The 14,937-nt window shown below is 25.7% G+C and overlaps 2 protein-coding genes across 3 annotated transcripts; both read right to left on the bottom strand.

Moving 5' to 3' along the window:
- Positions 1-2,868: 2,868 nt before the first annotated feature.
- On the bottom strand, positions 2,869-11,935 carry LOC129609551 (DNA polymerase alpha catalytic subunit). 2 transcript variants are annotated; one of them, XM_055521529.1, is made up of 9 exons: positions 11,798-11,935; positions 11,549-11,746; positions 10,513-11,486; positions 10,279-10,464; positions 9,085-10,219; positions 7,799-9,032; positions 7,247-7,719; positions 7,012-7,169; positions 2,869-2,992 (listed from the first exon to the last, which is right to left on the bottom strand). In XM_055521529.1, exons 1-9 carry the CDS (start codon positions 11,811-11,813, stop codon positions 2,984-2,986), a joined length of 4,383 nt encoding a protein of 1,460 aa, XP_055377504.1. In that variant the 5' UTR covers positions 11,814-11,935; the 3' UTR covers positions 2,869-2,983. The 2 variants fall into 2 exon arrangements, with proteins under 2 accessions (XP_055377504.1, XP_055377503.1); XM_055521528.1 differs by lacking the exon at positions 2,869-2,992 and having other exon boundaries at positions 6,878-7,169.
- A 506-nt stretch (positions 11,936-12,441) lies between these two features.
- On the bottom strand, positions 12,442-13,897 carry LOC129609724 (dynactin subunit 2). The gene is made up of 3 exons (XM_055521834.1): positions 13,764-13,897; positions 12,787-13,711; positions 12,442-12,725 (listed from the first exon to the last, which is right to left on the bottom strand). Exons 1-3 carry the CDS (start codon positions 13,797-13,799, stop codon positions 12,547-12,549), a joined length of 1,140 nt encoding a protein of 379 aa, XP_055377809.1. The 5' UTR covers positions 13,800-13,897; the 3' UTR covers positions 12,442-12,546.
- Between the last annotated feature and the right edge of the window lie 1,040 nt (positions 13,898-14,937).

Here is a 14,937-nt window from a genome sequence, read left to right as displayed (position 1 = left end):
ATCTAAAAAAAATTGTATCAGCTATTTTAAAGAAATTAAGAAGGAAGTAAGGAACGTGATAAAATTCGCAAAATATTACAAAATTTCTATTACGTTGTTTTTTAAATGAATCCACAGAATTTTTAATTGGAAATTTACGTTTCTAATGATAACACTCGAACTGCATTTTTAAAGCTATGAAATATATGTATGGTCCTGGAATATTTGCTTCGAAACTGTATAGAATTCTGAGAAGTAAATAATTCATTCTTGCTCCGAAATAATAAATGTTACAGTAAAAAAATTTTTAACGTACACTAGTTAATTATTATAGAGCGAATATTCCAATAAAATTTGATTGTGGTTGTATAACTAACTACAAAATCAGATATACAAGCTTAAAAATAATTCGTTCTTAGACTGATAATTAATTCACTATTACAGTAAGATTTATATGCGGTTGTTAAAAGTTTTTATTAGCAACTGCAATATAAAATTCTCAGTTCTGGAATATATGGGCAAATGAGTTATGAGAGTACAATTCTTTTACTATTTTTACTAGGAATTAGTATTGTAAACAACTACTACACGTTTAAGAATATTTTTCTTAAAATTAATTAAAAAATTCTTAAAAATATTATATGAAATGATTTGTTAAAATATCAATAATAGGATCACATTATATTATAATAGAAAAATCACTTCTCATTTAGTATTAAATCGAAAATAATAAAATATGAATACTTCCTTTCCGGATATACTTTTATTTTCATTTTATATTAGCAATATTACGCAACAAGAGCATTTTATAATCTTCTTATCTAACACAATCTTTTTATAAACTTTGAAGTACTAATTATTATTATATATACACTTAGTTATCATATTGCTACTAAAATAAATTAATAAATTTGTCATCAATCATTCGATATCAAAATACATAAAATAAATATTTAGCAAGGTTAATTGCAATTAAAACGGATTTGGGGTGAAATATTTTTTGAGGTCAATACCTTTGCAAGTAAGGTGAATGTCTAAAGAATAAATTTTCCCCATCATATCATTCTCATATCTATTAGTTTTCTTTATTTATTTAATATTTATGTACAAACATATTATATAATATTTTATTACAAAATTTTGTTATTAAAATGAAAATTATAGAAAGAAAATTTTGAAGTCAATTTTAAATTGATTGTATAGTTTCAAATATCTTAATAAAAATTTTGAATTTGAACTTTGAATTTTCAAAAAAAAGTTAAGTCTAAATTGTGGTATACTATGTATTATGTACAATTATGTAATAATTTCAAAATTAATAACTATTCTAAGAAACTCAGATTTTCAGGAGAGCAAAAAATTTAATACAATATTGAACTAGTTAATACTAGTTATAATAGCTAGTAAAAGGTATAGCTAATTATATTTAATACAGATGAATTCCTATAAGTTCAAAAAATATTAAAAAATTTATATTTGCTTTCCTGATCAAAAAAAATAGTGTAGTTATTTAGTATAGTTTTTTATTATTTGAAATTCCACATTAGGGAAAACCTAAAAATGTATGTAATTATCGAAAATATTATTCCTTTTATCTCACATAAGACAAAAATACTTGTAATTTTCATTTTAATTGAATATTAACTGTATAGAGTTCTATTTGTTAAATCAGACTATTCGACTAAACAATATTTTCATAAAATATAAAATCATAGTTAATTGGTATTCCATCCCTTCTCCTCTTGTAGCATTTCTGTTTTGTATTTTCCCATTTTCTTCTTATAATTGTCCACCCTGTATGTTTTATATTATTTACATTTTATATTTTTTCAACAATTTACTATTCACACTTTTTTTTCTTTAATTCTAGATACACCCTATTTAACAATTTTTTTAGTCAATATCAATAATTTATTATAGCTTTCTAGGAAAAAATTAACTGAAAATATAAACAATTTTGTTGGCAGGCATCAAATTATTGAAAAGCAGAAATAAATTGTTGGTCATTTCATTATTATTTAAATTAATAAATAATTAGAAAATTAAAGTGATTTATGAAAATGTTAATTTTTCATGGAAAATATAGACATAATATACACAAATATATACGAGTAAGTTTATGTAAGTACAAATTTCGTATTAATAATTAAAATTTCAAAATTTTAATAAACTATAAAAATATCATATTTTAAATATATTTCAAACTTTGTACTTTGAACTAAGCTACTAAACTACTAAATCAATTAATATTAATCAAACTATGCTATTTATTAATTTCAACTTTTGACTTTTTAAGAATATAATATTTCCTCCTAGGAAAAATATTTACTTACTCTAAAAATCAAAATATTATACTACAATTGAGGTGCTCAGTATATTATTGGCCTACTTGAAAAAATAATATTTCGAGTAAATTGCGATTGAAATGTTTAAATATTTAATTTTTAAGAAAATTGTTAAAGCACAAAAACGTACTTATATTATAATAGATTGAAAAGAGGAGTCAACTAAGTATTTTGAAAATATAGAACAATTCTTTAAGCCATTACAGATCTATTTGAACATAATATAACTCATTTTTGCAAAGAAATGTTGCATAGGTCACCAATCTGTTGAGCGCCTCAATTATACAATAATAAATATGCAGTATCATATAATTTTTTATGAAAGTATTCATTTCACATCTTCAAAAAAAAAAAAGGATCTACAATAAGGATATGGATGCGCCTTCAAAAGAAAAGATTTTTCATATTTATGTTTTTAAGTTCATATGTAAGTAAATTTAAAAAATTTTTGTATAATAAATGATAATATTTTCGATTTTAAAAATATTTGATATTCGTTTTTTACTAAACTATTTAAAATTATTGTTTATAATAGGGCAGCTTTGAAAATTAAATCTTCTTATACTCGTATTCAATTGCCTCGGAATAAATCTTTAAAAAATAGGTATTCCAAACATGTTCATACATATTATGTGGTTACTGCATAAAGAGCAAAATCATTAACAAAGCTAAAACAAAAACAAAGAAAAAAACAATAACATTAATAAATAATATGGCTAATACGTAATACAAAATTAGAACCATTAATTAAAATTTTTTGTTTATTAAAACAAAAAAAATATAAAAAAAAGAATAAAAAACATAAAAAGGGCTGCGGTTAAATTAATGAAAATTTCATGTTTATACAAAAAATCGCAAAATACATAAAATATATTATAGAATTATAAAAAAGTTATGGTTAAATTTGTAGACAAGTATAATTTACAAAATACAAATATAGATATAATAAGTAAATAACATTCTTTTAACCTTCTTCTCTTTAATTTTCGAATTTTTAACAACCTGATATTTTTGATGTTTATTTCAACAAAATATATATATATATATATATACAGATGTATGTATGTAAATTTTTTCTAGATATTAAAATTAAAATTAAAACTTCATTTTTCAGTTTTCATTTTTTCATCTTATTCTTTAATATTTTTATATTTCGTATTAAATTTTAAACCTATTCAATTATTCATAATTTTAACGTAAAATATAAACATACATAATGGTACTTATAAAAAAAATTAAAATTTATTTATTTATTTTATTTTTTTTAATTTCAACTTCATTGGTCTTTTCTTCTTTACGTTTATTTCCACTTCATATCTTTTTATTGAAATTTTTAAGAATATTCAAATTATAAGAACCATAAAATGAACATCCAACATCAAGTTATCGAATAAAAATTTTGAAAAACAAAAAATTATTTTATTAGTCTATCCATCTTTATTTGACTAGCCTATAGTCCAACTATTTTGAAATTCAATATATTTTGAAGAAAACTGTTTTCAAAATATTTTGAACTGCCTTGAACAAGTTATAACCCAAGTGTTATACAAGTTATTATATATGAATGAAAAAGTGTTAATTAAAATTATTTATTAATTTCAATATGCATTTAGCTTAATTCCTTAAGCAAGGAATTTAAATTAAATATTATATTAAATTATTTTAAAAACTAATCAGCAAAGACTTAAAATTCTTTTTCTAATAGTCCACAATTACAATCATCCATATTCTGTTAGTCGCATAACTTGATGTGATTGGGAATTGTTATTCAAAATGTTTTTTTTTAATTTTCTAAATAAAATCAATTAAAAAATTCGAAGTTCTATACTAAAAAACAAAATACTTTTCAATATCTCATTTGTACCTCAAGTGACATGAGTAATCGAATATGGGTGAATATATTTACCAAACAAAATTAAGATTCCTATTAAAATATTAAATCGATCTATAATATATTACAATTATTTTTAAACGAAAATAAATCAATCCACTTAGGATCATAATAAAAAATCTTATTTTTACATAAATATTTTTGAATTATTTACATAATATTCTTGTTCTTCAAGCTTTTTAAACTTTAAATTTTCTTATAGGCAATTCTTATATAAAATGTTCTTTTTAGTTGTTGAGTATTTTTTGTTCTTTTTTCTTTAAGTCCTTTATTTTTTTAACATCCTTAAAATACACGAATAAAGAATGCCTTGATTACAAAACAATAATTCTAAAGCCAACTGATATCTTGACCCTTTTTTTTTTATTATCCTGCACATGAACACTATTTATGTATGTATATATGCAAATATTAACGTAATAGGTATTGTGCTTACTCGTGTTAGAACAACATACAAAATACACTTAATATAAATAATGTACCTTTTTATATGTGTACAATGAAGTGAAAAAATAAAATTTTCAAGTAGCTACGTAATAAAAAAAAAAAAAAAAAAACAAATTTTTCATTTTCAAACCTGAAAAGATGAAAATTTTCCAAAAAAAAATTATGAATTTTTCCTTGTTATAACTTAATTTTGTCATATTTTTATGCTAGCAAAAACGATACAAAAAGATAAAAAAAGAAAAAAAGAAAAGGGAATTCAAAAGAGTAAAGAAAGCAAGTAAAATAATGAAAAACGAAAAGGTCGTGTTACAGGACGATGACTTTGCCGTCAATCATACACCTTTGATTTAACAAAAAACATACTTAGAAAAGAATGAAATTTAATAAAAATATAATTTTTTATATTATTCTTTTTTCTTTTCTTTCTTTTTAGCCTTATTTTTTAAAATAAGCCTTGAGGATTTTTTTGAAGGATTATTGTATTAAATAGGATGAAAAAAATAAAAAATACTTCGTCTGATTTTATTAGTGCTCACTTATAAAATCTGCAAATGAACTCAAAAACAAAAAAAAAATATTTGGAGAAATGTGAAAAACAAAATGAAAAACTTAATAATAATATGTAAACATTATCAGTATTATATAAAGGTCAAAATTTGTAATATCGCAAATTAAAAAATATTTATAAAAACTATAGCATTATTTAATTAATCCGCATATTTTTACGGATGTAACCATTTGAATTCAGTAAGTTATCTTTGTATTATTTTTAATAAATGTGTTTTTTTTAAAATCTAAATTCACACCGTATTGTTAATTTTCTTAAACTTTTTTTTCTCGCAGTTCCTCTTAACCAACCTGACTTGTTGTAAAGGGCTTATAAAGCATTTTCATATTTTACGCAACTGTTCTATCTACCACAAGTGAACTGATTATTGTTTGGTTGAACGGTCTTAATTTCCTGTTTCTATCGTTTGCAAGTGAAAGATCAAAAAAGTAGACCGATAAGTGTGACAAATCTCCGAAAGTTTTTCATTTTCTTTACTTATACTCGTATCAGTACCATTGAATTAAATATCACGGAATATGAAAAAATGTCTATCTTAAATTCGTGCTATTAAAGTAAATGCCGTATATTTCGATATTTTATTAATGTAAAACAAACATTTAAGATGCTAGGCTTTAAACGGTTCAGTTTTAGAGCATAGGCGGCTTTAACCTATTCACTTTTACGGTATTATTACTATTATACATAATTTTTACTTTTTCTATACAAAATTTACTATTTTATTACATCTAAATTTTGTTGTTTTTCCTTATACTACAGTAGCAATAGTTTAATGATTGAAAGGTCAAAAGTTTTTGTGAAAACCAAATAACCTACTTTTTTTGTAATAATTTCTTCATTAGTACAATTATCATAGTAATTGTTTAAAAGAATTAATGAAAAAATTATTCTTCCTGCTTACAATATTTTTGTAATTTTAAAATTATTGTACAGGAATTTGTACCACATTATTTGTATTGCTACTTTTTTTCGTATACTATATAATATTAAAGTATATGTACTTATTAAGAAATTTAGTAAACCCCCATACGTGTCATATTTTTATGGACATATATTAAATTTATGAAAAAATCTGTACATTTACTTTAATAATAATCGTATAATTGATTTACTCAATATTGACCTCTATTTTTAAATTTAAGGATACAAATTTTTTATATCAAAATAAGTTGTGTGAATAAAGAAGATAAAAACTTGACAAAGAAAAGATCTACTTTTTTTATTTTCTTATTTGAACTCTAATAAAACCAAAAAAAATTACTTAATATAAAAATTATTAGAAAAAAGATAATAGCAACTGAGAAAAGTGAATAGATATAAGCTTTAATAAATGCAAAATTTTGATCATATAGCCTGTTTAAGATAAAAATATTGAGAAATAATTAATAATATTGAGAAATACCAATGGATTTAAATGAGGCAAAGAATTTATACAGCAGTAAATGGTATGTGGATATAAAAAAAATCTTGCAAGAGCTTAAGTAAATATTTTCTTATCAATAGCGTTATAGTCCAACCTAGATATAAAGTATTTGAATATTGGAAACAAATCTGAAATTTGCTATATTTATTAAGTTTTAATTTGATCAAAATCAAAATAGATAAATGCATAAATAAATATGCATAAATGTATACATAATAATTCTTTCGAAATTTATTTAAATTTTTATTAAATATAAGATAATCATAAACTTATTAAAAAGTAAAATATTTTGAGTTCTTAATTCTACAACTATAAGACCATGATACAAAAAAAAATTAATTAACTGTTAGACGCTTACATCTTTATCTGGAATTACATCAGTTTGACTTGACGGTTTTAAATCTGCAAACAACTTATTAAGATTTATAGTACAATAAGCTGATTTTTCTAAAATATTATCAACGGTTTCTTTCAATGTGTTGTAAGCTACTTCAACATCACCGGGTACAGTTACATCTAAAACAAAAAAAAAGAAAACAAAATTTAATGCTAAATAAATTTTTTGGTTTTATAAATCAAAAAAACATTCTTACTTTTATGCTCATGATTACTTAAGTCAAATATATACTGAAAATAACTAATCTGATTATATAGATCTCTTTCAGAATACGCTCTTATTAAAACTCCAGTATTGCAAACAAAACATATTGGACGATTATTAATTGCAACATGCAATAATTTTCTTGTATTATTATTACAAGTGGGCTCATCGCAAATCATCCAATTATCATAAAAACGTTTAATAAATTCACGTATCGACAAAATCATTTGATTACGTATTGAAACTAAATATTGATATGGAGCTGTGCTACAATCTACATTTGAACATTTTTGTAAAACTGGTATATAGGTTTTCTCGTGAGGTCTAAAAGCTGAAGCAATAATATTCACAGTTTTACAATTATTGCAAATAAATTTGAATTTTTCACATTGACGATACTTTTGTAACGATGTTTTAGTAACAGCTTCACCAGTACCAATTTCCGGTTCATTTGATTGATGAGTTCTACAAAAAACAAAAAATTTTTTTTTAGTATTGATTTTTTATGTACTACAAAATTTAACAAGTAAGAAAAAAAATTTACTTATGTCCTGTTCTAAATTTCTTTGGATCTAAGCCAAGACATTCAGCAATTCGAGCGCCATCTGTTCCCTCTAATGGTTCACATAAACGCATTACAACTGGATGAATTTGCTGTGCCAAATAATAATTAATATCAACTTTAAGGTTTTCATTTGTTTTCAGTTCATCTAAATGGTAAGCTCGTTGCATTGCAGCATTTTGCGTGCCATCTTCGCAAATAATATACGACACCATATCACCCTTCTTATACCGTTTATTTTTGGTTTCGTTCATGCGAAGAGCTACTATTACGTGAGGCAAATTTGATAACCCACTAGAATAATCTTTCGGAGCTTTTGTCAATTGTTTTGTAATAGTCAATATAGGCAAAGGATATATTTCATTACATATATTTTCTTTAAGTTTTTCTAAATGTGAATGTATCGCTTCAATTTTTTCATCATGTTGTTTGTCTGAAAGTATTTCTTCCAAAACGATTTTACCCGCCATAATTGCTATTTGAGACCAATCGCGTCGGACAATATCTAATCCTTTAAATTCCTTTTGATAAACCAGTTCTCCTTTAGAATTTTTAGAAATCGTAACTGCTGCATATTTTTTCTTTTTTAAAAGTAAAAGTGTTTTAAAAACTCCATCGATATCAAGTTCAATTTGTCTATAAATTTTATTTACTGTTTGCTTAATGCTATTTCCAATTTTAAAAACTTGTTCGTAATCTGTTGAATTTGTATTAACCATAATGGAATCAGTATCGCCGTACACGACCTCAAAATTTAATTTTTGTACAATGCTCTTTGTGTTCATTAAAATTTCCCTGCCTTTTAATGTCACCAATGAAGCCAAATGTTGTGCGAAAAACCGAGATTGAGCAAATCCAAGGCAACCATACATTGAATTTGCAGTTAATTTTAAGGCCAATTGCCTTATATTGTATTGCATTTTTAAATCAGAATCCAAATCTTGATTTGCCATTAATTTTTTAACTTCTCTCCTGCTTTCGACAAGACGACGAATTTGACGAGGTAAAATTCCCTGTTCTATAGATGATTCTGGAAGAGGAGGAATTTCTCCAGGTACTTCTGGCTCAGGAACAGTTGTAAAACAAATATTAAATTCCTGAATAATGCTTGGATACAAGGAATTAAAATCCATTAACAGAATATATTTTTCATAAAGTCCTTTTATTGGTTCTAAGACAAGACCACCAGTATATGCTGCCTTCTTTCTTGTTGCCCCTAGATCCAAGAACTAAATTAACATGAACATTTAAAATACAACATTTTTTACCTTGATTGTTTTTGTTGTCAACTGTTACATTTCTGTCATCTTCTTCTAGTTGTGCATGAGAATTTTCCCAATGTTTTTTCTTTTTATCAGGTACTATATAATTCTTTTCATAAAAAGCATGAAGCAAAAGAAATTCATTTCTTTCAGATCTTCCACCTTGCAGGGTTCGAGACATTAAATTACCACATATGGTAGTAATTTGTAAAGCTAAAGGCAAGACATTCATTTCACACATCAACTTTAATATATACGAACAATCTTGCATTATCAATGTAATAAATTTCAGTAAACTTTCACTATTTTGGTACATTCCAATAATATCATCGTTTGATAGTTCTACTCTCTCGTTTTCTTTCAGTTTTAAAATAGTTTGACATAGTGTACTTAAGTCATAACTTCTAGATTTAATCAACTCTTCCGCTGATGTCTTAACATCACAAATCATTCTTCCATTAAAATAATCTTTCCACTTTTTTCCAATATTTTGTGAAAATCTTAAACGCCCAAAGCGTGACCATGTTGGAATTTTTAATGCAGATACCCGATCGCAAATTAAATCCAACTGGCAATCGTTAACATCGTGCATAACTATTAAATCTGGATCAATATTTTGATAAATCGCTAAAAACCAACTCAATAAAGCTCTCTCGGAATCAAATTTCGAAGCTTTGATTGAATTAAATTTAGAAAATTTTTGGTGAAAATCAAATGGCCATCTTAAATTTGCAGGACGAGTTATTCCGCAAAAATGTCTATTGAATAATTGATTACTGGGTGGTTTGTCAATATAAAACTTATCATTGACTAAACAAGAAATTATTGAAACCTCATTTTTATTGGTTTTAGGATTAACCACAGATTTAATATTTAGCGCAATCACAGTCATTGGCGGAGGTGGAATTAATTTTTCCTCCAAATGTTTAATTGAAGATGACGAACAAAATGCTTCAACTTTACACCAACTTAAGGGATTGTTTACTATAATAAAATTGTTGAGAGTCAACCAACAAGGTCCTTTAATTTTACATTCAAGCAAAAATGTTTCCAAAAATGGTGTATTTGTCCCAAATATATATGATATAGTTTTATAGACCGCTTTCAAATCTGGAGTTGGTTTTTTGCCATCGTATCGAATCTAAAATATTTATAAAATATTTATACTAGCACCATAGTATGTGCAGAAACAAAAATTACTTCTATATATTCACAAGTTTCAGGAACATCAACCCCTGGTAAATGAAAAGCAAAATTTTTTGTAACTCTCTCCGATTTAAATTCTTTTATTCCCAGTTTCGGTGCAATTTCAGAAGCAAATTCATTATAAACATCTGTTAAGGTAACTTTTTGTTTAGTCGGCTCTAAACTTATCATGTCGTAGTGCTAAAATGAGAATGTTCATATAGTGATATGATTATTCTTTAAACTTACATATTCCCTAGGCAATAAATATAAGACTCTTTCAATATTTCCAACATGTACACAAATCGAGTTATATTTTGTTTTATCTTCAAGAGAAACTTTTCCAAATAAAAACACTTCTCCAGGTCTTTTAACAAAATCTTCCCAAGCATCCCAGTACCAAAACCTGAGAGAAGTTTTATCAAGCTTTTCCCATATTATGTCATCGGTTTTATTATCAGAAGTTTCGGGGGTTTCTTCAAATTTACACGCATTTTCCCAATTACTCAATAATTCCTTCAGTTCTTTTTCATCTTGTTCAGCGTTAGTTGTTGCAACGCTATTACTCTTCTCAATTTTTGGTTCATCCCAGATTTCATCGTGAGGAATAAAATCTTGAAACATTTCTTCATAATTTTTTGTATCATTTTCTTTTAAATTATCATTCTTATTGTGTTTCATGGAATCTTCCTCCATTGATTTTGGTGAAACTAACGTTTTAGATGTGATTGGATCTAAATTGTTATCGTGCTTTAATTCATTTTGTGTTTCCAGTGGTTTCGCAACTGATGGTACTGCCTTTGGTTTTAAAATACTTTCAACAATTTTATCGTCATCACTTTTTGCAATCTCATCTTTTTCATTTGAAACTTTTGTCAAAGTTTTAATGAAATCATCCATATGCTTTTTTATGTTATCGCTATGATTATCGCTTCTCTTGATTATCTTAGGTTTTATTGTATTATTCTTTTCACCAGTATCCATTTCGCATAATATGTTAGCTAAAGCATTATCCTTCTCCAGATTTATTAAATTTTCATTCTGGCTTTTCGGTTTCGAAACTTTTTTTGTAAATAAACTGCGGTGAGAGTTTTTCAGAGGTCCAAGAGTTGCATTTTTTTTACGTTTTTTCCCTTTGTCTTTGGAGTTTTCCCTTCCATTGGAATCATCAGATTCGATATCATCAAAAATATCTCGACCATCCTCAGTGTAACCAGTACCATCTTCCCCAAAAATAAAATTCAATTAGCACAATATTTTAGGTAGTTTATTATATTTAACATACCATCCTCAATCCAATCACTTCCTAAATGAGACGTCCTTTTTAAATATTCTTTTTCGTCAACAAGATCATAAACATTTTGAACTTCTTCACTTAATTCTGCCTTATGCTTTTGTCCATGTTGCTTTAGATCTTTAAGTTTTTGTAAAGCAGCAAAACGTCCTTGTTTATCAAATTTTTGCCTCTTTGCGCGAGGAAGAGCTGAAAAGATATTCTTTCAATTGTTGTTTCCTTAACAAAACAATTTCTTACAAGGCGAATCTGCCATTATTATTCAAAATATATTCTGTTCTAAGAAATAAAAAATTCTCAATTTGTTTAATTTTAAAACAATAATTATAAAAGTTTCCAGCTCCTACTTCAATTCTAAATTTGAAAGGCTATATAGAAAATACTTCAGAATTTTGGCGGTAATTTTTTTTTATTTTTATTTACAAAATGTCATTCTATTGAAAATATTTTAAAGAAAATGAAATAGAGACATCTAGTATTTTTTCATATAACTAAATATGAATATTGCTTTACAAAAATAATAGGTTTGCGTTTATGATAAAACAAATTTAACGAAACTTCTTTTGAATCGGTTGATGTCGTTGCTAAATTTCAAAGTTTTAAAATCACGACTGACATTTTTCTTATGTCAAGATTATCTTTTAGTAGTAATGTGAATTGCGCTTGTAATCAACTAATTCTTTTTAAAATTCTCGAAAGAATTAAAAATGAAATTAAAATTAAATAAATGAATTTGCATTTAACGATTTGCTATCTCCTATTTCACGATATTTTTTGTTACCGTTATTGTTTCCTATAAAAATTTTTCAGTTAGATCTTTCGGAACCATTGATTGTTTCCTAAAATGAATGACACGCTAGTTTTGCCGGATGAGATAGAAACGATTTATTGTTAATATATTATGTATTTCTGTTTATCTGCGAATAAGTATTTTAAGCAATAAATAATAAAAAAAAAATATTTCAAAAGTGTGCTTAAGGCTAAAACATTCATTTTTTTATAGCATCCATTCGTTGTTCCAGTCGCTTCACTTCTTTATTAATAGTTTCCATATTGTCTGCAAGGCCTGATTGAACACCTTGTAGTAACATCTTATTATGTGCTATGCCATTCGTAATTAAATTTTGAGTTCCTTCTAAATCAGCTATTATCTTAGTAAAGTTGGTAGCTGAAATAAAATTATAGTTAAAAATATAATTTGTTTTTTTATATTTCTTGGGTATAGCTACCATATTTATGTAAAGATTCTAAAGATTGCATTCTTTCTATAATATCAGGCAGAACATGTATTATAGGTTCAGTTTCTTTAGCAATATCATATAATTCTAAAATTTTCTGATCAAATTGAACATCATGATTTGTTGCAGCAGTTTTCTCTTTTACGGTATCCAATTTTGTTAACACATTACCTAGACGAGCTTCGATCAAATCTATTTGATTTGGTTGTAACATAGCCGCTTTTGTTGTTAATTGTTGGACAATATCAATTAAATTCGTTGTTCCAAATGTGGAACTTAAACGAGCTATTGTTTCCGGTTTAGCACCAACTAATTGTTCAAGATTGTGCAGCTCGTATTCCAATTGTGCAATTCGAGTTGATTCAGCTAAACTCATAGGAGGAAGTTTAGTTTCAGTTAGAATTCCACTCTTTTTATATTCATCTATTTTCTCGACCAAACTTTTAAATTCTTGGTCAGCTTCAAGAGCGAGTTCTTCTTTTCCCAAAATTTGTTCCAATCGTAAACTGTCCAAAACTTTTTTCGAAGTATTTATTACAGTAACAACAGCTTCAAAAGATTCTTGTTCGTCTTTTGAAACGTGTTTATCATTTTGTAACGCAGTTATTTCATCTAGCAATTCATTAATTTCACATTGTATTCTTCGACATTTTTGTATTGGTGTTTCTTTTTCACCTTCACCTACTAGAGCATATTCATTTGTCCAAGCATCATATCCCTTCCGATGACGTTTAATAATACTGTCTGAAAAATCTACATTGCCAACAAGATTTTTTCCTTGGAATTTTTGGGCAGAATCTTTTGTAGAAATATGCAATCTTTCAATACTATCGTTTGGCTGCTCTTCTTCGTAATATTCCGCTGTATCATTTTCAGGTACATCGGGTGTTTCGTATAAATCAGGTTGGTCATATGCCTAAAAATTGAAATAAAAACCTGCATTTGATTTTATATCAATTAAAACTTACAATCCCTGGTAAATTAGCAAATTTTGGATCAGCCATTTCTTCAAATTTTAACAAAATTTTTATTAAAGTTGAAAAACTTTAAGTACTCTAATAAGTAAGGATGTGTATATGAATGTAAATTCTGATTTTTATTAAAATGATTAATGAAATGAATGCTGTCACCGTTTCGTTTTTATTATTCCATTCCAGTTTCAATATTTTATTATGCTGTCAAGTTGACAATCACTGTATGGCTACCATGAAAATATAATTGTAGTGGATTTACTCTTATTTTGGGAAATTTTCTTACTTGATACTATATAATCGAACCTTTGTTTTCGATACAAGCAATATAAATATCAGAATATCGATACTTACACATATAAACAGTACATCGTGACCTCCCTATTTTTTTTTTAAAAAGCTGTTGTTTTGAAAGTTGAATTGTATTCAAGAAAGTTATTGGAATAATTTATATATTTTTGCAGTTAGTAGAATATTGAGATTATTGAATAAATTTTTGCAGTAATAAAATCTACAATAAACAAATATAAAATAAAGAAAATAGTGGAAAATAGTTTAAGATTTCGATAGGTGGGCCAATCCACTTTTCAGTTCCAGTTAAAATAACATTGTCAAGAAAGCAAGTTCCAGATTGCTATGCAAGTATGTACATACATATGTACTTACATACATATATATATAGATAGCTAAATTAAACAAGAAATTCTAATACCTAATACAAATAATAATTTTTTGTTTTGTTTTTTTAGAGAAACTTGAACAACTCAAATCTCGGTAAGTAGATATACATATGTACATATGTATAAGATTAAGAATAATATTATTCCTACAAGACTTTTATTTGGATTGCAATTGTCACTGTAAAAATCATTTTTTGCTATTGGAAACCGTAGATTTGCTATTGAAGAACCGTGGGAACTTTGGTGCTGCATTATTTATTAACAATATGTAGGTGCCTAACTATTAGAATGAAAATTGTCTGTACTGAGAAGACTCGTTTTTTATAGGGCATTAAATTAGATTATTAAAATTTCATATACACATCTATATTTAGGTGTTGTAGGACGAGTAATTATTTATAAAGGAGATATCAGGTTTGAAATAAATTTAATTTCTTTTCAAAATTTACAAAAGTTGTGTCTTTAAAATATCGCATTCACTATCACTCCAC

The sequence above is a fragment of the Condylostylus longicornis genome, unplaced genomic scaffold (assembly GCF_029603195.1).
Source record: "Condylostylus longicornis isolate FDR11 unplaced genomic scaffold, ASM2960319v2 ptg000040l, whole genome shotgun sequence".
Classification (NCBI taxonomy): domain Eukaryota; kingdom Metazoa; phylum Arthropoda; class Insecta; order Diptera; family Dolichopodidae; genus Condylostylus; species Condylostylus longicornis.
This window is presented reverse-complemented; position numbering and strand designations above follow the sequence as displayed.

Bases quoted from the DNA above. Each gene is read 5' to 3' on its own strand.
- LOC129609551 (XM_055521528.1), bottom strand. The intron at 10,465-10,512 runs GTAAGTTTAAAG...TTCTCATTTTAG, and splicing joins ATTTATTGCCTAGGGAATAT to CACTACGACATGATAAGTTT. The intron at 10,220-10,278 runs GTAATTTTTGTT...TAAATATTTTAG, and splicing joins AAACTTGTGAATATATAGAA to ATTCGATACGATGGCAAAAA.
- LOC129609724 (XM_055521834.1), bottom strand. From the start codon at position 13,799: ATGGCTGATCCAAAATTTGCTAATTTACCAGGGATT. The intron at 13,712-13,763 runs GTAAGTTTTAAT...TTCAATTTTTAG, and splicing joins TTGCTAATTTACCAGGGATT to GCATATGACCAACCTGATTT. The intron at 12,726-12,786 runs GTAGCTATACCC...ATTTTATTTCAG, and splicing joins AGAATCTTTACATAAATATG to CTACCAACTTTACTAAGATA.